Here is a 25,114-nt window from a genome sequence, read left to right as displayed (position 1 = left end):
TCACTAAAAAAAAAAAAAGAAAAAAAAAAGACAATCGAATACTCCCACAGCCACAGATAACAAGAACTCATAAAGATGGGCTACCAGACAAAAGGAACTCTATGTAGTTTATGTTACATAATGTACATGATTATATTCTATATTATTACTTTGTAGCTTATATATTTATATATTATATACTGTACTACTTATATGTTAAATGTAATTTGTCTTACAACACAACATATAAATAAAATAATTTATGTCCTGAAGTCATAGAATCTTAAAAATTAAGGAAAGAACCAAAGAGAGAATTTAGTTTGATCTGTAGTCCAGCACCAAAAGTCCCTCTACAGAACCCCAAAGAGATGGTCATCTTGTCATTCAGTAGTTTCAATCATGTCCAACTTTTTGTGACCCCATTTGGGGTTTTCTTGGCAATGATATTGAAGTGGTTTGTCATTTCTTTCTCTAGCTCCTTTTACAAATGAGGAAACTGAGGCAAGTTAAGTGACTTGACCAGGATCAGATAGTTGGTAAGTGTCTAAGGCTGGATTTGAACTCAGGTTTTCCTGACTCCAGGCCCACCACTCTATCCACTGTGCCACCTACCTACCCCAATGGTCATCTAGCATCTGCTAGAACATTTCCTGCTAGAAAGGATTTCACTGTTTCACAGGGTAGCTGGTACCATCATTGAACAGATCGAATTTTTACAATAAGGTTCTTTCTTATAATGTACTGATATTTGTTTCCTTTCATTTACACTTAGCCCTACTTCCATAATCCAGAACAAAACAAAACATATCTATACCCTTCTCCAAATGACAGCCCTTCAGATACGTGAAGATACCTATCTTATCTCTCTTTAGTCTTTCATTAAAATAAATGCTGCAAGAGTCCAGTATAGGGAAGGCCTCTTATACCACCCCCTCCCCAAGTTTTTATTAAGTATCTATATATTATGCTGGGGATTATGAATACTAAGATGAAATTGGCAGTCTCCCTTCTTAAAGATCTTATAATCTATGAGGAGACATATATACACATAGTAAATAAGTAACCTAAAAAATCCAGCTGTTTCTGTTTGAAGGTATAAGGAGAGATACAATAAAGAAGACAATGCTAGTTACAACTCTGTGTATGGACTCAGTAGTAACAGCTCCCTCAGACTTGGTCTTCTGCCTTTCCTACCAACCTTGCCTTGAGCTCTCTGGTACTATGCCCATGCAATGATGATGCTGCTGCCTGGAAAGACAGAATCTTACTCGTTCTTCCTCTCTTTTTTTTCCTCTTTTAGGAGCAGTAATTTGTATCTAAAGGATTTAGAGCTGTAAGGGATAGATAAGGAAACCAAGACCCAGAGAGGAAAAGAAATTCACCCAAGGTTGGTCATCCAGGTACTGGAAGAGTTGGTCTTAGAATCTATATATAATGTAGATTATTGCTGCTCCTCATACTAGGTAATATGACATCTCCTACCTCTATGTCTTTGCACAGGCTGTGCCCCATCCTTGGCATACTTCTCCTTTTTGGAATCTCTCTTCAATGCTTAAATCTCATAGCAGCTCCTCCTCAGATCCCTTTCAGTTGTCCTATTTGCTAGTGCCTCTCCCCACCTTCTCGATCCCACTGAACAACTTTGTATGTATTTTGTATTTGCTTATTCATGGAAATGATTTCTTCCCACTAAGTTCTTTGAAAGCAAGGAATATGTTGTTTTCATCTGTATATCCATTCCCTGAGCCTAGCACAGTGCCTGGCACAAAGTAGGCATTTAATGAATGATTGTTAAATTGCACTGAATTATATGAAGGATTTCATTTGAAAGAAAATAATTCATACTCACATTTCCCCCTTTTCTTTCTCTAAAAAAGAAAAAGAAAAAACTATTTAGTAACCCATTATGGTTTTTAGTATGTATAAAAGTAATCATTTGGCAGAACTTCTGGATTAGGAATCAAAGAACCTGAGTTTAGATCTTGTCTCTATCACTGACTACCTGTATAATCTTAGGACATCACTTAAAGTCTCTGGGCCTCACTTTCCTGATATATAAAATGAAAGGGTTGGATTAGATGGCCTCTCTTCTAGCTCCATATCTGTGATCCAGCCATAGAGACCTCAGGAGACAAACCACTTCTCTTTTCCGATTTGGCTCTGGATAAGCCATAAGGCATGTCCTTTAGATTATAAGCTCCTTGAGGGCAGGGGTTGTCTTTCTTTTTACTAATTGTATCCCCAGCTCTTAGCACAGTGCCTAGAACATAACAGATGCTTAATAAATGTTTGTTGCATTGGATTGGATGTGCCCAATCAAGATCTCCTTTTCCTCTTCAAAATACTGACCCAAGGTCTTGATGACTAATGAAAACACAAAAGGCTTTGAAAGCTAAAAAAAAAAAAAAAAAGATGATGATATAGGAAAGAGTGATTATGAAAAACTGTGGAGTTGATGGTTAGGACAGAACATTCTCAAGAAAAGTATTATCTAGAAAGTGGAGTAATTTGGATCCAGTAGGGCAGAAGGATAAAGGGAAAATTTAAGTGGGAGGCAACTATCTCTCAGAAACAACTCCCCCATTCATTCCAATTACATGTCTGGTGTCCAATGGATAGCTGAGAGGATATGAGTTACCTTGGCCACAAGTATGGCTCACTACCATTGTGCTTTGTTTGTGCCCACAGATACTGTGTATATTTGTTAAAGAGAGTGTTTTGAACACTATGTAGTTTTTTTGTTTTTGTTTTTGTTTTAAAATGCCTTTGCTATGAGTTAATTGCATTTCCTGGCTGATTGCATATACCAATTTAGGCCTTTAGCTATCATTTTAGGAACAGGTACCTATGGTTACTCCTAGAATTTCAAGTAGTCGCCCCATGGAGAATCCAACCTGTAAATTTTTTAACCACCAAATTGGAGAAGCAACCTACATGGGGTACCCCATGAAGGACATTAGAGTTGGAAGGGGTCTCAGAGATTGTCTAGTACAATCTTCCCTGTTTTTAAATTTTAAATTTTTTCTTTTTATCTATCTATGTATCTATCTATTTATTTATGTTGCAGGGCAATGGGGATTAAGTGACTTGCCCAGGGTCACACAGCTAGTAAGTGTCTGAGGCTGGGTTTGAACTCAGGTCTTCCTGAATTCAAGGCTGGTGCCTTATCCACTGTGCCACCTATCTGCCCCAATCTTCCCTGTTTTACAGGGCTTTAAATGAATTATCCAAGGTTACAAAGTGAATTAGAAATAAAGCAGCAACCAGAACAATATCTTTTGAGTTCTTTAACAACTATATTTTACATGCTTTACTAAATTTCAGTTTTCTCTCAAGGACTTAGAGCTTAAAGGGACCTTGTAGATCACCTAGTACAACCTCCTCCCCCTCATTTTATAGGTGAGAAAAATAAAGCCCAGAGAAGTTAAGTCACACAGCCAGAAAATAGAAGGGGCAAGATTTTAATTCAGACCCTCTGACTCCAAACCCAGGACTCTTTCCATTGCACCCCGCTGACTCTCCAAAGAAGTGTAAATGAGCAGCACAAAGAGAAACTCAAGATCATACCTTAAGTATTCTGGCAGACAGAATTTATCACACTTTGTAACCACCAGGGCAATATCTTGGCAGACTCCCCGCTGGCAAGCTTTGATACTTTCACAGAGAAGTTCTTCATGAATTTTTTCCCCCGAAATCCTCTCAATGTCACTGATCACCCAGATCACAGAACACTTATCAATGGTCTGGAAAGCACCAACAACACATACATTTGAACAACAAATGTAAAACACAAAGAGTTAGTTAGTGCTTAGGCAATATCCAGGAGTCCAGAAAACTGAGTTTAAGACCCAGACCTACCACCAGGGTCATGCTGGAGCCAGTTCAGACCTACTGAAGAGCCAATTGTGAAATTTTCAATGTGAGCATTCACACCTGGGAAATTGCAAAGGCTACAAATCAGGGCTTGGTTTATTATTTTGTTGGCTGTCTAGATTCAAGAAAGTGATAAAGAAAAGGTTAATAGTGCAGATGAAATTTTTAAATGTGTCATGCTGAGCAGGCAGATTTCAGAAAAACCTGGAAAGGCTTACATGAACTGATGCAAAATGAAGTGAGCAGAACCAAGAGAACATTGTATACAGTATCAGCAACATTGTGTCATGATCAGCTATGAATGACTTAGTTCTTCTCAGCAATACAATGATTCAAGACAATTCCAAAGGACTCATGATGGAAAATATTATCCACAACCAGAGAAGGAACTGATGGAATCTGAATGCAGATTGGAACATACTATTTTCACTTTATTTTTTTTCATGATTCTTTTCACCACCACCCTTTTACAACATGACTAATATGGAAATATATTTTATATAATTGCACATATATAATCTATATCAAATTGCTAACTGTTTTGGGAAAGGGTGGAGATATATTAGAACTCAATTTTTAAAAATAGATGTTAAAAATTGTCTTTACATATAATTAGAAAAAATAAAATACTATTAAAAAAAGAAAATTGTCATGCATATTTTTTTTTGCTTTTTGGTTTGTTTTTTTTTTTTTGGAAAGCCATTATTAAATAATGATCAGCATACTCCCTCTTCTTTTTATATGCTTTCTACATTTGTGTGTTCTTGTGAGTCTTTTGCATCATATGTGAGATGAAATAAAGATTATCCTATTCCCTTAAGTACTCATAAGGAAGGTGGTGATTCTGCTACCTACACATGTGGAAACCTGGAGACAAGTTAGACATATGACACAACTGAATATTTTCCTGAGAAAACTCTGAGTGGAAGCACAAAGAAGCAAAGAGAATAACACTGTTATCAGGTGACAACAGGGTTTGGGCACCCTTCGTGTTTGTGGGAGAGGGAGGTAGGAAGGCTTACAGAATCATAGAATTTAAGTCAAAAGGGACCTCAGTAGCCAACTACTCCAAATAATACATGAGGATGGATAAAGGAATTATTTAGGTAGGAAAGCAACAAGTACTCCTGAATGCATTATTGTACTGCTCTTCCCAAGTAAAATAATTAGACTTTGACCTAAAGCTGAGGAAATGGGCCCAAAGAGGAGTGACTTTCCTAAGATCACCCTGCCAGACAATCAAGGAAGAACTTAGAAATGCTAGGACAAAGGGTCTCAGAAAGTTGTTTAAGGGACTTGCCCAAGGTCATATGGGTAGTTTTATGTAAAGGGACAACCAAGCAGAGATTAATTGCAATAATGCCAGAGTTCAGCAGGAGATGATGAGGGAGAGATGACTGAGGCAGAGAGGAGGAAAAGCATTTTTTACCTCAACATGTAGATGATATCCCCAAACCACAAATATGCTAGGGAGCAGCAATCCAAATGCAGTGTGGTCAGGACTAGGGAGTTAGTTCAGACTGCCCTTGTTGGGGCTTCTTATTTTTATTTTTTCATCTGGATCAGTTTATTTTTCTGTAACTAGTAGCCTCTGAAAAACTACCCAACTGAGTAAGGCAAGTGCTCCATCTGGCTGTATGGCCAAACCAGAATAACCACAACACTGGCATAAATCAGGTGGCCCCTTCCCCACTCTCTGCCCCATTCTTCCCCCACCTACCCTGGAATTCTGTCTGCCATGCCTTCCAAGTCTTGGTCTCTCTAAGTTCCTTCTGGGCTCAGCTCAAGGGCCATCAGAGTCCTAACACACCAAGCTGTTAATGCCTTTAGAAAGTGACTCTTTGTCCCATTTCCTCATCTGTGAAATGGGGGGTTGGGATTAAATGACCTTTAACCACCACCACCACCCTTCAAATTACATTATATATAATTTGCATTTACTTATCTATATACTTGATTCAACCTGTCACCCAGAACCAACTAGGTGGTGCAGTGGATAAAGTGATGGGCCTGGAATCAGGAAAACCTGAGTTCAAATTTATCCTCAGACATTTACTAGATGTGTGACTCTGGGCAAGTCACCTCACCTCCATTTGCCTCAGTTTCCTCAACTATAAAATAGAGATAATAATAGCACTTACTTCCCAGGGTTGTTGGGGAGATCAATGAGATAATATTTGTAAAGCACTTAGCATAGTGCCTGGCACATAGAAGGGGGTTAATAAATGGTTGTTGCCTTCCCTACCTTTCCCCTCTGCATTCCCCAGTAGAATGTACACTTCTTGGGGCAGCTAGGTGGTGCAGTGGATAGAGCACTGGCCCTGGAGTCAGGAGGACCTGAGTTCAAATCTGCCCTCAGACACTTGACACTAGCTGTGTGACCCTGGGCAAGTCACTTAACCTCAATTGCCTTACCCCCCCCCCAAATGTACAGTTCTTGAGGTTAGGGACTTTTTCTTTGCATACCCACACAGCACCTAGCAGAGTTCCTAGAACACAGTAGGCATTTAATCAATGCTTCTGAGATTGAATTGAACTCATAACCACTCTTATTCAGAGCCTGTACTTGAACATGTAGAGATGCCATTTGGGCAAAGAAAGGCAAAAAGACAGGAAGCAGCTAGGTGGTAAAGTGGATAAAGCACCAGCCCTGGATTCAGGAGAACCTTGGTTCAAATCCAGCCTCAGACACTTGACATTTACTAGCTGTGTGACCCTGGGCAAGTCACTTAACCTTCATTGCCCCACCAAAAGAAAAAAGAAAAAAAGGAAAGAAAAAAAGAGTTAAGACAGTCCCTGCTCTCAAGAGGCTCACATTCTAATGGGGAAAAAACATGCCAACAACTATGGACAAACACACCATAGACAGAATAAGACAGGATAAATTAGAGAGAATCAACAGAGGGAGGGCACTAGAATTCAGAGGTATTGGGAAAGGCTTTCTCTAGAAGGTGGGGTTTTAGCTGGTCCTTGAAGGTAGCCAGGAAAGCCAGGAGGTAGAGACGAGGGGAACTGAGCCTTTCAGGCATAGGGGACAGTCAGGGGAAATGTACAATGGAGAGTATGCCAAGATGTAATACCACGGGTATGTTGTCAAGGAAAGCCTTCAGCCCCCAGTCATGTTGAAGGAACAGAAAGCTGGCCAGTGTCACCATTGCTCTAGAATCCTACAATCTGAGAGCTAGAAGGGACATCCAACAAACAAAAGATTAAAAAAGAAAACAAGAGATTAAATTACTTGCCCAGAGTCACACAGCTAGTAAGTGTCAGACGCTGAATTTGAACTCAGGTCTTCTGACTCCAGGTCCAGTACTCTATCCACTGAGTCATCTAGCTGCCTCTTGCTTGGCACACAGTAGGTGCTTAATAAATGCTTGTTGACTAACTACTGCAGACAGAGGACAAAATAAGAGAATGCATTAAAGGACTTTGTAACAGTTATTACAATGGTATGATCTGAACTCACACAGTGGCAAACACGGAACTAACACTGTTCAATTTTCAGTGTGAACATTTACACCTTAGAAATCACCCAAATATTGTCACAGGGCTTGACTTGTTTTGTTAATTAGCTAAACTAAAGAAAGATTAAAGTCTAGACTTAAGAAAGTGATAGAGAAAATGTTAATAGTGTAGATTTAATTTAAGTGTGTTGGGCACACTTTTTTCCCAGAGAAAGGGTTTTTAAACATTGACTAGCCCATCCTTGGCCCAGGGCTATCATGTCTATGTTATACTGCCTCTCCAGAACAGATGATTTTAAGTTGTACTTCCCCAAACTCAACTCTTACAGTCTTGGTATCCCAGAAATTTATAATCAGAGTCAGAAGACTGGGCTTGGAGAAGCGAGATGGTACAGTGGATAGAGTGCAGGGCCTGGAGTCAGGAGGACCTGATTTCAAATGTGACCTTAGACACTTACTAGCTGTGTGACCCTGGGCAAGTCACTTAATCCCAGTTGCTTCCTCCCCCCCCCCCAAAAAAAAGACTAGAATTTTAATCCAGGGTCTGCACCTGTATCTAAACAAGCCACTTAACCTCTTAACCAGTTTCCTCATCTGTAAAATAATGGGGATTAGATTACTTGAGTGCTCAGGTAAACCACACCTTACCTTCCAACACTTTAAAACTGACAAGTCTACAGCAAGGGTAATACCCCCAATATCCCTGTATCTTAACAACTTTTTTATTCCTACTCCTTTGCCTTCTGTTATCCTTTCCATTCCTAGATACCCCAAAGCCTCTGACCAGTTTCCTTGGAGATCTTTTGCCAGCCAACCCCTTGTAACATCCACCTTCTTTCTTAGGGTTTAGCTGCCTTCTGTTCTATGTTGCTAACTCCTAAACTCTTCTGCCTTCTACTATCTGAGCTGGCCCCAATGATTATGGTCTATGCCATCACCAGGGCTCTTGGCATGTGTCCAACCCTACCTATTGTTCCCTTATGTAATCCCTAACTATACCAACACTGGGCTTAATACTCAGAATATATCACTTCATGAGCTCATTAGAATTCCATCATCAAAAGCAAAGCATCCTGGGGCAGCTAGGTGGCGCAGTGGATAGAGCACTGGCCCTGGAGTCAGGAGGACCCGAGTTCAAATCCAACCTCAGACACTTAACACTTACTAGCTGTGTGACCCTGGGCAAGTCACTTAACCCCAATTGCCTCACAAAAAAAAAAAAAGCAAAGCATCCTTTGAGGTTTGAGCAAAGAGACATGATTGATTGAAGAGGGTAGAGGAGTTGAAAAATAAGGAGAAATTACCTTTTTCCACATTTCATCTCTTTTGCTATTAAAGTCACCTGTTCCAGGTATGTCTACGAGCACTACACCTTCTGGAATCACCCCTGATTTGGGAAGAGTCACTTCTACATATTTGATCAAGGGCCAGATTTGGGCTCTAACTGGTCCTCCATCTGTATTCCTCATCTGAGTCCGAATGTAAGGGTCCAGTTTTACAGAGAGCTCATTTGCCTGAAAAACAAAGAAAGTATAACAGCCATATATTCCCATATTCTTTTTTTTTTTTTTTTGCAGGGCAATGAGGGTTAAGTGACTTGCCCAGGGTCACACAGCTAGTGTCAAGTGTCTGAGTCTAGATTTGAACTCAGGTCCTCCTGAATCCAGGGCTGGTGCTTTATCCATTCCGCCACCTAGCTGCCCTTCCCATATTCTTACAACCCATTTTTTCCCTGGTATTAAAGGTTGCCCAAGTGTGTCAAAAGATTATATGGGGGGCAACTAGGTGGCACAGTGGATAAAGCACCAGCCCTGGATTCAGGAGGACCCGAGTTCAAATCTAGCATCAGACACTTGATACTTACTAGCTATGTGACCCTGGGTAAGTCACTTAACCCTCATTGCCCCACCCCACCCCCAAAAAATAATATTATATGTAAGCCATATGAGGCAAGCATGAAAAATCTTACAACAGTTTAGCTATGTGACCTTAACCATGCCACTTAATTTTTTATTATTCATTCTTTTATTTTTCAATTAAAAAGCATTTCTTTTCTCTCTTTCCCACTCTACACCAATTCAAAAGGAAAAAAGAGAAACAAAGCTATTGTAACAACATATGCATAGGCAAACAAAATTAATCTCTACACTGTCCATATCCAAAAAATGCACACCTCATTCTGCATCCTGAGTCTATCACCTCTCTGTCAAGACATGGATAACATAGTTTATCATTGTGGTTAGTTGATCAGCTATTAAAGTTGTTTCTTTTTACAATGTTGTGTGGAAATTTATTTTGATTTGGGGACCCTACCTTTAGGCTGAGATTAGAAAGCCTTAGGCCCTCAGGGTCTCTTCCCCTCCCCCTCTGCTTCAGCTGAACCAAAAGCCCCGTGGACTGTACAAGATGCCAGGTCAGACAGCTGGGGGAAAAGAAAGGCCCCCTGCTCCCTCTAACCTGAGCAGAGGTATCAGAGAGATGCTGGGCTCTGGCGTAGCCTGTGCTGAGGCATGTGAAGCTGGAGCGTACCACCCCCACACACACACCTGGCTAGCAGATTAGCTTGGTGTGTGGGTGCAAGAAGCCCGGAGATATGAGTGGAGAGAAGAAAAGGTATATATAGACCTGGGGGTTAGATTAGATGGGGCTGCTGCTGACGACATTAGAGAGGTGGGACAAGGAAACAGGACGGAGAAGAGGACTAGAGGCAGCTGAGGAGACAGACTAGGAGGGACAAGGAGGGACGAGAGAGGCTGACGAGATTAAAGGAGACTGATGAGCCAAGGTGAGAAGAGGTCAAGTGGCTGACGAGATTAGAAAGGTTGGAGCACGGCAGACTAGAGATGGGGCTACAAGGATGCAGGAGAAAACGAGAAGGACTAGGAGCAGAGAAAAGAGAGGCTGAAAGGCAGACTGACGGAGCAGATAGGCGGAAGGTCGGTGAGAGAGAAACACAGGGGTTCAGCGGTGGCAGTAAGGAGAAGAAAGTTAGAAGCAGGGGGATTTACAAAGTGAAAGGGGCTTGGAGTTAGAATAAAGTGTAACGTGCCCTGAGGCAAGAGGGGGCTAAGGCCCTTATTATATTCAAAAAGTTTGAAGCACAGAAGGTGGGAAAGAGACAGTGGAAAGAGATGCACCGCAATGCAGTCAGGTTGTACATTTTATTTCCCTGTATTCTTAATTTTCAATAGTATCTCATAAATAAATTCTGCTTTGATTATTTGGTTAAGAGGCTTCTTAATCCTTTGCTTATCAATTTGGGAGTGGAGCAGTGTTATTATATAAATTGTCCTGGTTCTGCTCACTTCACTCTGTATCAATTCATATGAGTCTTACCAGGTTTCTCTGAACCAAAGCCTTTCATGATTTCTTATGGCACAGTAATATTCCATTGTATTCCATACCCTAATTTGTTCAACCAGGGGATAGGCATCCCCTTAGTTTCCACTTCTTTGCCACTTATAAAAAGAGCTTGTGACTTAAACTAACCTAGAGAGCTAATCCTCTACCTGAGCCTTAGTACAGCCTCACCTACAAAGTAAGAAAGTAGATCAGATTAAATCATCTCTGTCAGGATTCTAATTAGAGAAGCCTCATGGGAGTTATAGAGCCAGGTGAAATATACTGCATGTCCCTCTGTTGCTGGATAAAAGTGGTATCACTGGAGCATTCACATAGTGAGAAAGAGGTGAAATGGTTGCCAGTGATAATTAGATTTGCCACAATTGGGGCCCTAAAGTAATCTGGGTTTTTTTGGTTTTGTTTTTGGAAAGCAGAGTCTGGTCTAAGTAATTTTCTGGAGTTCATGAAAGGAAGGGCTGCATTCAGTGGTATGCTGACAAATGTTTAACACCCAGCTATTGGGGGGAGTGTACATAACATACTTTTTAAGTTTAAACCACATCATAACATTTTCTCTATCACGTTCTTAAATCTTGACAATCAACAAAACAATAAATCAAACCCTGATTTGTAGCATTTGCTGACATCTGAGAGAGGAAAAAAAGAAAACCAGATAGTCCCTTCCCTCAAGGAGAGAGTGATTATATTAGGAGGAAACACTTAGACAGAAAGGTAGTTTCAAACATACACACACAGAGTAATTTTCTGGAAAAAAACACTAGCATTTGGGGGGATCCGGATAGGCCTTAGATAGTTGGTGGCACTTCAGCTGAGCCTTGATGGAAATTAGGGACTCTATGAGGCATTAGACTGTAAGCTCCTTGAGGGCAGGGACTGTCTTTTGCCCCTTTTTGTATCCTTGGTGCTTAGCACATAGTAGGTGCTTAATAAATGTTTATTGATTGATTGATGAGGTAAAAGTAAGCAGGGAGAATATTTCAGCCTTGGGGAATCATCCTGTGCAAAGATACAGAGACAGGAAGAGATAGAACATCACCTATAGGGAACAAAGAGACTGTTCTGTGGAGTATGGTATAATAAGTCTGGAAAGGGAGGCTGGAGCCATACTGTGAATGGCTTTAAATGGAGAAATTTTTAATTGGTCCTATAGGTAATAGGGAGCCACTGAAGGTCACAGAACAGGGATGGCGGCACAGTCAGAGCTGTGCTGTAGTCCAATCAATTTAGCATCTGTGTGGAGGACAGATCATCAACTAGACATGGACAAACCAACTAGGAAGCTAGTGCAGCAGTTCAAGCAATAACCTAAGGATGCTGGAGAATCTGTGGAGCTAGAATTTACCTCTTCCTTGAATAGATCCTCACATGGCCTAAGTTTGAAGCCCATATTTACCATCCCAATTGCCCTCCTCAAAATGTTCTCCAGATTGTCAATATACTTCCTTAAAGTTGGTGCCCAGAATCAAACATATTCTTAAAAATGGAATCTGGGGGCAGCTAGGTGATGCAGCGGATAGAGCGCCGGTCCTGGATTCAGGAGGACCTGAGTTCAAATCCGACTTCAGACACTTGACACTTACTAGCTGTGTGACCCTGGGCAAGTCACTTAACCCCAATTGCCTCACCAAAAAAACAAATGGAATTTGACTAGGGCAGACCGAGTACAAAGGAACTATCATCTCCCTGTTCTCAGAAGCTATGGCCCCCATTTGTGTAGCTTAAAGCAGAATCAGAAGTTAGGAGTGCAGTGGATAGAACACCAGACCTGGGGTCAGGAGGACCTGAATTCAAATCCAGTGTCAGACAGCTACTAGCTGTGTTACTTTGGGAAAATTACTTAACCCTTATTTCCTCATCTGTAAAATACGGAGAATAATAGCACCTACCTCTCAGGATTGTTGTGAGGATCAAATGAAATAATAAGGATAATGCCTGGCATATAGTAAGCCTTATATAAATGTTAGTTATTATTATTATTTTATGGCTGCCACATCACTCTGATTCACACTGTGCTTGTGGTCTACTAAAACCCCTAGATCTTTTTTCAGATAAGCTGCTTCCTAGTCACATCTCCCCCATCTTTTACTTAAGCTAATTTGGAGGGTTGTTGAATGAATAAGAATAGATCTGTTTTAAATCACTGTAATGATAATCATTCGTATTTACTTGGAACTCTAAAGTGTATAGTGTTTTCCTCTAGACTGCTAGGTGACTCAGTGGAGAGAGAATGGGTCCTTGAGTCAGGAGGACCTGACATTGGAAACTTACTAGCTGTGTGATTCTGGGCAAGTCGCTTCACCCTGATTGTCTTATATTTAAAAAAAAAAAAAAAAAAAAAGGTTTTCCTCCCAACTTCCCTATGGTGCAGTACAAGTACTTATTGCATTTTACTGATGAGGAAAAACGAATGGCTAGTGAGCATTGGAGCTTGAAGGGATAGGTGCTCAGGTCTACTTGAATCCAAGACTAGTGTTTGGGGTTTTTTCTGTCATATCAAGTTGCCTTCCATAAAGACACAGATCTGTTCCCACCTAGATCCAGGGGCTCTTGAACCAAAGAAGACCTCCAGAGCTCTCCTTAAAGTGGTCCAAACTCCAGGACAGCCTGGGAACCAGGGCAGCCTCCCATAAACTTCCCCTTTAGGGATGGCAACTCAGGGCTACCCCAAATTGCACCAACCAAAGGTGCCTGCCCATCTGGTGAGGGATCAAGGCCATTTTGCCCTGTTGGCCAAATAGCATTTAATACATCATCTTCTGACATCCTGTATCTAGCCTAAAGCCCTTCCTTTTAGTGCCACATGCATTCAGTACAGAGAAGCCCAGTGGATAAAGGGCTGAACCTGTGTGACCATGGAGTCAAGTCGCTTTACCTCTCCAGTCCTGTTTCCTCATCTGTAGAATGAGAGATTTGAAGTAGAGGGCCACTAAGGTTCCCTCCTATTCCAAATAGAATGATCCTATGCGCTTATAACCTCTCTGGTCTTAGTTTCTCCACCTCTAAAAAGGAAATAATAATGGGAACTATGTCACAGGATTGTCGTGAGGATCAAATGTGAAAATATGTGCAAAGTACTTTGCAAATCTTAAAATATATAGGGCGCAGCTAGGTGGTGCAGTGGATAAAACACCAGCCCTGGATTCCGGAGGACCTGAGTTCAAATCTGGCCTCAGATACTTGACACTTATTAGCTGTGTGACCTTGGGCACTTAACCCTCATTGTCCCGCCCCCCCCCAAAATAAACAAACAAGTATATATATTATATAAATGCTAGCTATTATTATCATCCATAATAATAGCACCCACCTGAGGTTGTTCCTGTATAATCAGTGTACAAGAAGTGCTTTGCAAATTTTAAAGTGCTATAAAAATATAAATGATTATTGATTTGAATTATTATTGAAGATTCAGTCAAAACTTTCTTTGAGCTTTATGACTTATAGAGTCCTTTCCTCCCAACAAGTCAGTGAAGTAGGTAGTGTAAGTATTATTATGTCCTTTTTACAGATGAGGAAACAGTTTCAGAGAAGAGACTTGTCCAGGGTCACACAGTTCATGTCAACAGTAGACTTTTTTTTTAACAGGAGACTTTTAATTTAAATCTTCGGGGTGCTGGTAGGTGGCACAGTGGATAAAGCACCAGCCCTGGATTTAGGAGGACCTGAGTTCAAATCAGGCCTCAGACACTTGATACTTACTAGCCGTGTGACCCTGGGCAAGTCACTTAACCCCCATTGCCCTGCTCCCTTCCCCTCCCTCCCCCCCCCCAAAAAAAACCCCCAAAACTTAAATCTTCAGGATTTCAAGACTGGTATTCTTTTCATTATACTATGCAGAGGGACAGACCTAAAAGATCTTCCTAAATGGGCTAAGTTCAATTTTTGTTTTTTTAAGTGAGGCAGTTGGGGTTAAGTGACTTGCCCAGGGTCACACAGCTAGTAAGTGTTAAATGTCTGAGGCCGGATTTGAACTCAGGTACTCCTGACTCCAGGGCCTGTGCTCTATCTACTGTGCCACCTAGCTGCCCCCTAAGTTCAATTTTTTTAAAAGTCGGCCACTTAGAGACAAAAAAACCACCCTCTCTGATGGAGTGGCACACATGTGATGTAGCAGAAGCTAAAGGAATTCAGAAATTACCTCTTCTCCCTTGAGGGTGATGACCCTGGAGGCGGGGATCTTTGCTCGGGGCTGTGCCCTCAATAACTCCTCATAAGTCTTTCGTTCTGCTCCATTTCCATACAGCACTTGCAATTTCCAAATGGCCTCCTCCACTGTGTTATCTCTGTCCCAAGAGTTCTCTTCTCCATCCTCCTCCTCCTCTGGCCTTTGCAAAAGTTTAGTGAGGTTCCGTAGCTCCTCCTTCCACTCCTGTCAGTGCAAACCAAGACCATAGCCCTCAAGACAGAAGCTCAGATCAGGTGGACAATTTGCTCTGTCATCTCCCTGCCTTGTCCCTACAATCTCCTTCCCTTTCTGGAAGACCTTCCAGATCTCATGGTCTAAGGAAGTGTAGACTGTGCTGTGTGTGACATGCATGCTTCTGGTTCAGAGAATCACAGAACTTTAGAGCAAGAAGGGATCTTAGAGGCCACCCAGTCTAATCCATACCTAAGCATGAATCCTCTCTTCAATGTACTCACCAAGTCGTCACACAGACCTCCAGTGAGGCAGGACCCATCACCTCTCGAGGCAATTGATTCTCATTTACACAAAGCTCGAATTGTTAGGACTCAGTATGAATTTCAAAAAGATCTGATTGCCAGAGCCTAGCTGGTGGAGTAGGGGGAAGACATACGACTGAGTTCTCCCCATAACACCTCCAAACAGATGTAGAAAACGCATTAGACAGAGTCCTGATTGGGGAATCCAAGGGGGGAAAAGTCATTTTTCTTTTTGGGGGAAGAGGGGCAAGTCAATGGGGGTTAAGTGACTTGCCCAAGGTCACACAGCTAGTAATTGTCAAGTGTCTGATGCTGGATTTGAACTCAGGTCCTCCCGAATCCAGGGCCAGTGCTTTATCCACTGCACCACCTAGCTGCCCCCAAAAGTCATTTTTCTAACTCAGATCAGCATAGGGAGATACAGAGATCTGCGGACCCTGGCAACAGGAACTGCTGCAGAACATTCCATCATAGGGAAAACCCTAGCATAAGAAGAGGTTCCAGCAAAGATCAGCCCAACCTTGTGCAAGGTAGAGCAATAGATGTCACTGGCAACTCTGTTGTTTGCTACCCCATTCTGGGTCACAGACACAAGGATGGCTGAGGATGGGAACTGTTTGTAGGGTTGTGCTCTAGGACAAAGAGTGATTGAGGGTACTTAGGCTGGGTACCAAGAAGGAGAAGCAAGCAGCAATTCTATAGTTCTGACCTCCAGAACAGATCAAGGTATCAGTTCTAGACTACAGCCCAGGCTAAAGTCAGCACTGTAATAATCAGGACAAGAATCCCACACCAAAGGAAAGCCTGCAATTGTGTCATACTGAGCCAACAGTTTTCCAGCTAGCTACTAGTGGCTGAATCCTGTCTCTGAGATTAGGGTCTACTGGAATTCGAACCAAGGCAAATCCACAGGTGTTTTTCTCAGATCCAAACCCAAGTCATGAATTTGCAAGGTTGAGCTCAGAGGTCTCGTGATCAGACTTTGACCTGAATTAGACTATGTTGGGATCACTGAAAGACTATAGGTTCCCAGCCTGAGCCATCACTGAGATCTTAGAAGAACACAACACTCAATATTCAAAGAAAGGAGCAACAGGACCAGCCCAAACCTTCCCTTCAAAAGTGTACAGAGCCTGGCCCTTACATCAAGTACAAAGTCAGAGTGTAGTCTGGGAAAATGAGCAAACAAACAAAAAGAATTCCACCATAAAAAGCTATTTTAGTGACAAGGATGCCCAACATATATGGAGGAATTATTTTTGTTTGCTTGTTTTTCTACCCTACTTTCTGACTTTGGTCTCTAAAGGAGCAGAGAGTTTAAAACATATTCCAGGAGGCAAAGAATATAGGCTTACAACCAAGAATTATTTACTCAGCAAAACTGAATATAACCTATGTAACTCTGATCAACTGAATGACCAATTAGGGGACTCATAGTCAAACGTGCCCACCTCTCCCATAGAGCTGTAATAGATGCAGAGTGCAGTCTATCACCTGTTTTTTGTTTTGTTTTGTTTTGGTTTTTGCGGGGCAATGGGGGTTAAGTGACTTGCCCAAGGTCACACAGCTAGTAAGTGTCAAGTGTCTGAGACCGGATTTGAACTCAGGAACTCCTGAATCCAAGGCCGGTGCTTTATCCACTGCGCCACCTAGCCGCCCCCTATCACCTGTTTTTTGGATGTGGCCAATGCAGGAATTTGTTTTGCTTGACTATAGATGATAATAGGGTTTGGGGGGTTTATTTCTTTCCCAATTTGGGGATAGAGAATGGAGAGAAGGTAAATTTTTATTGATTAAAAAAACCCTAATTTTTAAAAATATCTGGCGGTTTTATTGGACTGCAAGAACAATATAAATTAACAATACAACTTTTTTTTAATCAGACCTGTGACTTCACCAATATAGGATCTTCAAATTAAGAAACTCCTACCCATGCAAGATTGTTCTGCAACTTGACATTTTAGAGGCTTTCTTTATGAGAATGTAAAAGTTGGCCACTATTGGTCATTATGATCTCCTAATTTCCTCTGTGATACTAGCAGAGGGAGTGACTTGCCCAGGGTCACACGGTCAGTATGTGTCAGAAGTAGGAAATGAATCCAGGTCTTCCTGACTTCAAGACCAGCTCTCGATCCAGTAAGTTACTCTGCTTTCACAGTCGCATGATATGGCAGCCAAAAACCAACAACACCCTAATATAGGAAGTAAAAATAATTTTAAATCCAGATACTATTTGTCTTTATGATCCACTAATTTTCCCAGGGATATAGGAGTATAAGTATGAATAGTAAATGCTCAGAAGGGGAGAGGAGCACTTACCTGGTCAGAAAGAAGATGGATTTTTGCTTCATACTGTTTACAGATGCTGGAGCTCACTTGGACTATGCAGGAAGTGCATACACTTTCTCCTGACACGGGGAGAAACATTGCTTGATGGATGATGGCATTAAGCAGGGAACTCTTGCCTGCTCCAGGTGCTCCAAAGAGTCCAATGTAGATGGGTTCCAAGGATGGCTTTTCAATCAGAGCAAGAAGTCGGTTTCTATAAGAATAAAACAGAAATGGCTTTTTAAATGTTTTTTTACATCACCAAATATATCACCTCAGGAAGGGAAGGGAAGGGAGGGAGGGAGGAAGAAAAGAAAGAAAAAAGAAAGAAGGAAGGAGGGTGGCAAAGAATTGGAAATTGAGGGGATACCCATCAATTTGGGAATGGCTGAATAAGTTGTAATATAGGAATGTAAGGGAATACTATTGTGCTATAAGAAATTATGAGCAGGCAGATTTCAGAAAAACTTGTAAAGACTTACATGAACTAATGCTGAGTGAAATGAGCAGAACCAGGAGAATATTCTCCTCTACTTCCTCAGTGGCTGTTTTAAAGTTCTTTCCTCTCTCCTTTTCTCCCTTTTACATTCCCCTATTCCCAACCCTGTGTAAGATATAAATACTTGATTTTAAAGACATGGACTCACATGAGATACTTGACCCCACCAGGGATGCCATCATCCAGGAAAGCAGATTGGATAAGTTTCTGATAAGTGTTACTCAGAACCCTCCTGGTTCTTAACTCCAGCTTTTCATCTGGAATAAATAAAGAATATGCTTACCACCTGGTATACATGATTGAGGACCAAACCTTGGCTCCCTAGGAGTGAAGGTGGGGAATGGGATGAGCTTTCCTGAATATTATTATAACCCTAAATTAAATAACCTTTCTCATAGGGACCAAATATTGTTACTGTATAACTAAGGATGGAGAAATTGAATTTTAAGAAGGTTGACAGCTTGCCATTCTTTGAGGAGTCTGTGAAAATACTTTAAGAGTTAACTGACATGAAAGGTAGAGACTGAGAGAATATGGAGTGACATTCTAAGGAAAAGATATACTGTGGAAAAGAAATCCTGAGAATTCTTGAGAGATTTTAACTATCATCCTGAGAGAATTGCATTGCTGCAAACAGTGGTTCCTGTACTGAGGAAAAAAATCAGAAGTTGGAAGTCAATGGTTGGAAGTGACTCTGGCTGTAATCTTTTTCATGGCTGATACATTATTGATTTATTTTAAAATGTCTCTGTGGGTTTTTTTGTTACATTGCTAATAAATTATATAGCCAGTAGTAGCCATATTTATATAATATGTTAAGACTGAGATTGGATACTGAAAGAGGAGAGAAAAGTTATGGGAGCTCAGAGCTAATTAGCTAATTAAAGATATTACAATTTTAGTAATTTATGAGAAAATATCAGAACATAACCCTATTGCCTCCCGTGAGTACATTTTAAGAGAATTAATAAGATAACAAGTAAAGTAGCAAGCTGAGGAGTACAGGTTGGTATATTTGTCTCTAAGAGCACATTGCCACATACAGCCACATCCTAATCCATGGAAGTGATACATGCTTGTTAGCAAAAAACTTACCTTTGTGTAGAGGGATTACCTCTATATATACCTTCTGCCTGTTTGAGGCTCATCTATAAAAGTGTCATATTATTAAAATACACAAATGATTTTAATAAATACATAAATAAAAATAAGATAAATGCAAACCAACCAAGCTCAGCAAAACGACTTGACACATGGAAATACAAAGGGGACTTTCTCAGAGTTTGCAGGTTAAAAAAAAATCAAGGACAGTGTGGCACAGTAAAAAAGGTGCTGAATTTAACTACAGAGGTCCTAGATTCAAATGTTGGCTCTGTTACTGCCTTTGCAACCTTGTAAAATGAAGGAAATTAGACTAGCTAAGCTTAGTCCTTAGTCTATGTTCAGTTTCCTCTTTTTAGTGATACCTATTGTAGAAAGATTTCGACCCAAAAGAGTAAAAGAACAATTACTTTTATCTATCATTTATTTTGTTTGTTTTCTGCAGGGCAATGAAGGTTAAGTGATTTGTCCAGGGTCACACAGCTAGTAAATGTCAAATGTCTGGGGCCAGATTTGAACTCAGGTCCTCCTGAATCCAGGGTTGGCGCTCTATCCACTGCACCACCTAACTTCCCCCAAGAACAATTATTTTTGTTTTTGTTTTTGTTTTTTGTTTTTGAGGGGCAATGGGGGTTAAGTGACTTGCCCAGGGTCACACAGCTAGTACGTGTCAAGTGTCTGAGGCCGGATTTGAAGTCAGGTACTCCTGAATCCAGGGCCGGTGCTTTATCCACTGCACCACCTAGCCGCCCCAAGAACAATTATTTTTAAAAGTTTGAGCACTCAAAAAGGTAAATCCTTAACTATCCAGAGTGATTCAGAGTTCTGGATAGCTGAAGTTATACTGTAATCAGAAGAGAAATAAACAACTTTTTGTTAGATCTCTATTTACCAAAAGTAGTCAGGAACACAGTGAAGTTTCCCAACATTGGCATCTTTCATTCCCAAGGATCATCCATTATTACATTAGCTATTGATTAATTAATTTGTATTTGCTAGGCAATTGCTATAAGAGTTGGTTAAATCCTACAAAGAGCTATTCAGACGGCTACCATCAGATAAACACATAGACTAGAGGTTTTTGTTTGGGTTTTTTTTTTTTGGTAAAGCAAAGGGGATTAAGTGACTTGCCCAGGGTCACACAGCTAGTAAGTGTCAAGTGTCTGAGGTCACATTTGAACCCAGGTGTTCTTGACTCCATGACTGGTGCTATATCTATTGCACCACCTAGCTGCCCCTGGACTATAAGTTTTAACAGCTTATCCCAAGTGACTAAGCCTTTCAGAAGCATAGCTTGCTAAGTATCTGGCCATTTAACAGCTGATCTAGTCAAATATATATATTGGGGGGGAGGGTGAGGCAATTGGGGTTAAGTGACTTGCCCAGGGTCACACAGCTAAAATAAAATTCTCTTAAAGAATTAAAAAATTGGGACAGCTAAGTGGTGCAGTGGATAGAGCACTGGCCCTGGATTCAGGAGGACCTGAGTTCAAATCCAGCCTCAGACACTTGACACTTACTAGCTGTGTGACCCTGGGCAAGTCACTTAACCCTAATTGCCTCACTAGGAAAAAAAAAGGAATTAAAAATTTGAAACAATAATAACAATAGCTAGTATCTCTATAGTGCTTTATGGTTTTTTAAATACTTTATAAATATTATCTCATTTTATCCTTACAGCACTCCTGGAAGTTAGGCATTATTATTACTCCATTTTATAGATAAAAGTAACTGGGGCAAATTGAAGTTAAATAACTTGACCAGGGTCGATCAATCAAGAAACATTAATTAAACAACTACTATGTTCCAGACACAGTGCTAAGAGCTGGGAATACAAAAAGAGGCAAAAGACTCTTTACAATCTTAGAGTTTACAATCTAATGGGAGAGACAACACCCAAACAAATATATACAAAGCAAGCTATATTCAGGATAAATGGGAAATAACTAACAGAGGGCAGGCACTGGAATTAAGAGGGGTTGGGGAAGACTTCCTACAGAAGATATGATTTTTGTTGGGACTTACAAGAAGTCAGGGACACACAGCTAGGACCCTGCCTGAGGATGGATCTTCCTAACTCCAGGTCCAGCTCTCTATCTACTGTGCCATCTAGCTACTCGCAAACTAGCAAAATTTGTATTTAAAAAATGTAAGATAAAACTTAGAAGAAATTGTAAAGAAATACAAACCCCTAAGTATTAGTTGAAGGTCTTGTCTTCCTAGATTTTAGTAGCTATTATCAATCACTATTTAATCTACTCTTGGGTTAACCTCCCAGGCTAAAATAGAATTCACTCTCTTCTTTCCTTAGGGTGGCACTGTTTAGGCATTTGGCACAGCTCTGCCTACAACTGACTGAAGCCTTAACTCCTTTTTGTGACTGATTTGGAAGTATTCATCTTCCCTGAAACTCTCAGGGGAAAATTGACAAAACAAAACATGCTGACAGACGAGTTTTAAAAGGTGAAACGGTGGTTTTCTCATACTCACACTCCTTAAGAGCACTTTGTTCTGCTGGGGAGAACACTCCACACTTCTGATCTAATCTTCTCCTCTTTCTTGGTGAGCCTTTTAATAGAGCTTTATCAAACAGAAACAGACAACAGTTACAAGGTATTCTAGGACATGAGGTTTCTGAGGGTCCTTTGACATCAGCCTTTATACATTCAGGACCTCAAAGGTCTTGGTCATACATTCCTATATTTTCCATGTTGGGACATCATTGGGTCATTCTAGTTAAGAGCCCTCTATCCTGGCTTCTCTAGAGAGACTTCCCTGGTAGTCCCTTCAGGGATTCCACCACAAATTGGATCCTAATGTCCACTCTACCACTTGATACCTGTGGGATCCCTTTTTTTTTTTTTTGGTGAGGCAATTGGGGTTAAGTGACTTGCCTAGGGTCACACAGCTAGTAATTGTTAAGTGTCTGAGGCCGGATTTGAACTCAGGTCCTCCTGAATCCAGGGTCCGTGCTCTATCCACTGTGCCACCTAGCTGCCCCGATACCTGTGGGTTCTTAAGCAAATCATTTGTCTACCATGGGCCTTCAGTTTCTTCATATATTATAAAATGAGGGGGGTTTGACAAGATAATCCCTTTCAGTTCTACATTTATGATTCTGTGATATCCTTCAAATAGTGTGGAGTTTCACTCTTATCATAGGTTTCTAAAGAACCCAACTCTGAGTAGAGGTCCAGGGTAGACCAATGGGTAGGACAGGGCAGTATAGGCTAACTTACAGACTAAAGTCCTTTGGAGAGCCTAAGTGCTAAGGAAGTTTTTCAAATTTGTGGAGCAACCTGACTGAGTCTACTCAGCAAGTATAGTCAGCAGCTATAGTTGCTGGGTAGACTCAGTCAGATTCCTCCACAAATTTGTAGGCTTAAGGAAGGTCTTTCATTCATTCATCAAGCATTAATGATGGGTTTTTTTGTTTGTTTTTGTTTTTGTTTTTTTTTTGCAGAGCAATGAGGGTTAAGTGGCTTGCCCAGGGTCACTCAGCTACTAAGTGTCAAGTGTCTGAGGCCAGGTTTGAACTCAGGTCCTCCTGAATCCAGGGTCAGTACTTTATCCACTGTGCCACCTAGCTGCCCCAAAAAGCATTTATTAAGAAACTTTAATGTGCCAACCATTGTTATAGGCCAGGATACAAAGACAAAAATAGTTCCTGCCCTAGAGAAGTTTACATTCTATAGGGATGGAAGTGATATGTGTACACACACACACACACACACACACACACACACACACACACATACACACACATACACACACACAAATATCAATGCAAAATAAATACAAAGTAAATGTAAAGTAATTTTCTGTGCACCAACAATCAGGGGCATGAGAAAAGATCTCATATAGGAGGTAGCTCCTTGGCTAAGCCTTGAAGGAAACTAGAGATTCTAAGAGGCAGAGATGAGAAAAGAGTGCATCCCAAGGATAAAGGACAACCTGGGCAAGAGATGGAATGTCATGTCCAAGAATATCAAATCATCCTGAAAGGATGGGCTAGAGCCAGATTGGGAAGAGTTTTAAAAGCTAAACTGAGAAATTTGTATTTTATCTCCTAGGGGCAATAGGGAGCCACTGGAGTTTCTTGAGTAGGGGAATGTTATGATTAGACCTGTGCAAGTCAATTTAGCTAGGGTAGAATACCTTGGAATTGGTCAATAGTCAAGGTTACCCAAAGTAACTCAGAGCAGTATAAGAAGTGCCCATGACTATTCTGAGTAGAACTAGTAAAACATTCCAGAGCCTGGAGTCCAACCAAAAACATCCTCTCAGATTGTTTTAAGACATGCCACTAGTGTATCTTAGCCACTTTCATACCATAAGATGTAAAAGCTTAAAATTCCATCATCCGGGGCAGCTAGGTGGAACAGTGGATAAAGCACTGACCCTAGATTCAGGAGGACCTGACTTCAAATCTGGCCTCAGACACTTGACATTTACTAGCTGTGTGACCCTGGGCAAGTCACTTAACCCCAATTGCCTCACACACACAGAAAAAAAAAAAAATTCCATCTCTAATCTCAATTCTATTGCTTGTGCCAGTAACAAATCTAAAGATTTGGGGTACTTATTTCTCAACTAATACATAATTCAAGGAAATAACAAGGGAGTACGCAGTAATCAGGAAGACCTGAGTTTACCTCCTCTCTCAGACACTTAATAATTGTCTGACCTTAGGCAATGTAGTTAACTTCCCTGGGCCTCAGTTTGCCCATTTATAAAAAATGAGAATAATAATAGCAGCTAGTTCACAGAGTTGTTATGAAGGTCAAGTAAGTTAATGTATTAAAGCACTATATAAATGTGAGCTATTATTGATTCAACTCTTTAAAATAAAGATTCAACTGGAGGGGGCCACTAGGTGGCGCAGTGGACAGAGCACCTGCCCTGGATTCAAGAGGACCCGAGTTCAAATCCGACCTCAGACACTTAACACTTATTAGTTGTGTGACCCTGGGCAAGTCACTTGACCCCAATTGCCTCACAAAAAAAAAAAAAGATTCAACTGGAAAAGTCAAGAAGGTAGGATATTACGGTAAAAGTTATCCATTTTTTGTTTCAAGCCATTCTGGCTATAACACAAATTATTGTTTATTAACTATAAAGAGTTGTCACTTCACAGCTATAAATCTGAAAAAAGGAGTAAGAAACACAGAATCCTAGAATGTAAGAGTTAGAAGGAACCTCAGGAACCATTGATTGTGAATGAAACCAAGCCTGGAGAAGTCCATCACAACCACTTCCACACAATGGCATAGTAAGAGGTGGTCCCTATTCAGTACTTTAGATATATTACCATCCCCCAAATTGGTCCAGTCAAAAGACAGGATAGAGAGGAAACCAACAACACACGACACCTAAATGCGGCTCCTGACTGACAAAGTCTTCGGCCTCCGCCATTTTGTGCAGCTGCTGCTCTTGCTTCTATCTGTAGATTGGACCTTGCAGATACACACAGGGTCTAAAAACAAAGAAAAAACAATATGAACCATCAGTTAATAAAGGACTATTAAATGTCTGCTTCTGCTTTGTTTCCCCATTGAGATAGGAAGCTCTTGAGGGAATGCAGTTTTATTCATCTTTGTATAACTGAAGCTGGCCTCCTTAAGATTCCTCACAACATAGACTCCCTATGCCAACTCTAAGTATTTTTACTGGCTATCCTCTACTCCTGGAATGCTCACCTTCCTCATCTTCAATTTCTAAATTCCCTGACTTCCTTCAAGTCCTAGCTAAAATCCCACCTTCTGCAAGAAGACCCCCCCAACAATATTTTAATTATAAAAATTTTTTTTAATTTTTTAAAAGAAGAGGCCTTTTTAAAGTTAGT

General features: G+C 40.8%; 1 protein-coding gene across 1 annotated transcript in view; it reads right to left on the bottom strand.

The window, feature by feature from the left end:
- NUGGC (nuclear GTPase, germinal center associated) overlaps nt 1-24,684 on the bottom strand; it is a 75,647-nt gene extending 50,963 nt beyond the window's left edge. Inside the window, exons 1-8 of the mRNA XM_043989966.1 lie at nt 24,642-24,684; nt 21,760-21,849; nt 18,317-18,425; nt 17,661-17,883; nt 14,818-15,048; nt 8,621-8,830; nt 3,547-3,722; nt 1,829-1,847 (exon numbers count right to left, since the gene is read on the bottom strand). Of these exons, the coding sequence (XP_043845901.1) occupies nt 1,829-1,847; nt 3,547-3,722; nt 8,621-8,830; nt 14,818-15,048; nt 17,661-17,883; nt 18,317-18,425; nt 21,760-21,849; nt 24,642-24,684 (1,101 nt within the window). The remainder of the gene's footprint in view (nt 1-1,828; nt 1,848-3,546; nt 3,723-8,620; nt 8,831-14,817; nt 15,049-17,660; nt 17,884-18,316; nt 18,426-21,759; nt 21,850-24,641) is intronic.
- Between the last annotated feature and the right edge of the window lie 430 nt (nt 24,685-25,114).

The sequence above is a fragment of the Dromiciops gliroides genome, chromosome 2 (genome assembly GCF_019393635.1).
Source record: "Dromiciops gliroides isolate mDroGli1 chromosome 2, mDroGli1.pri, whole genome shotgun sequence".
NCBI classification, from domain to species: domain Eukaryota; kingdom Metazoa; phylum Chordata; class Mammalia; order Microbiotheria; family Microbiotheriidae; genus Dromiciops; species Dromiciops gliroides.
Note: the sequence above shows the minus strand (reverse complement) of the source record. Positions and strands in the feature narration are given on the sequence as shown.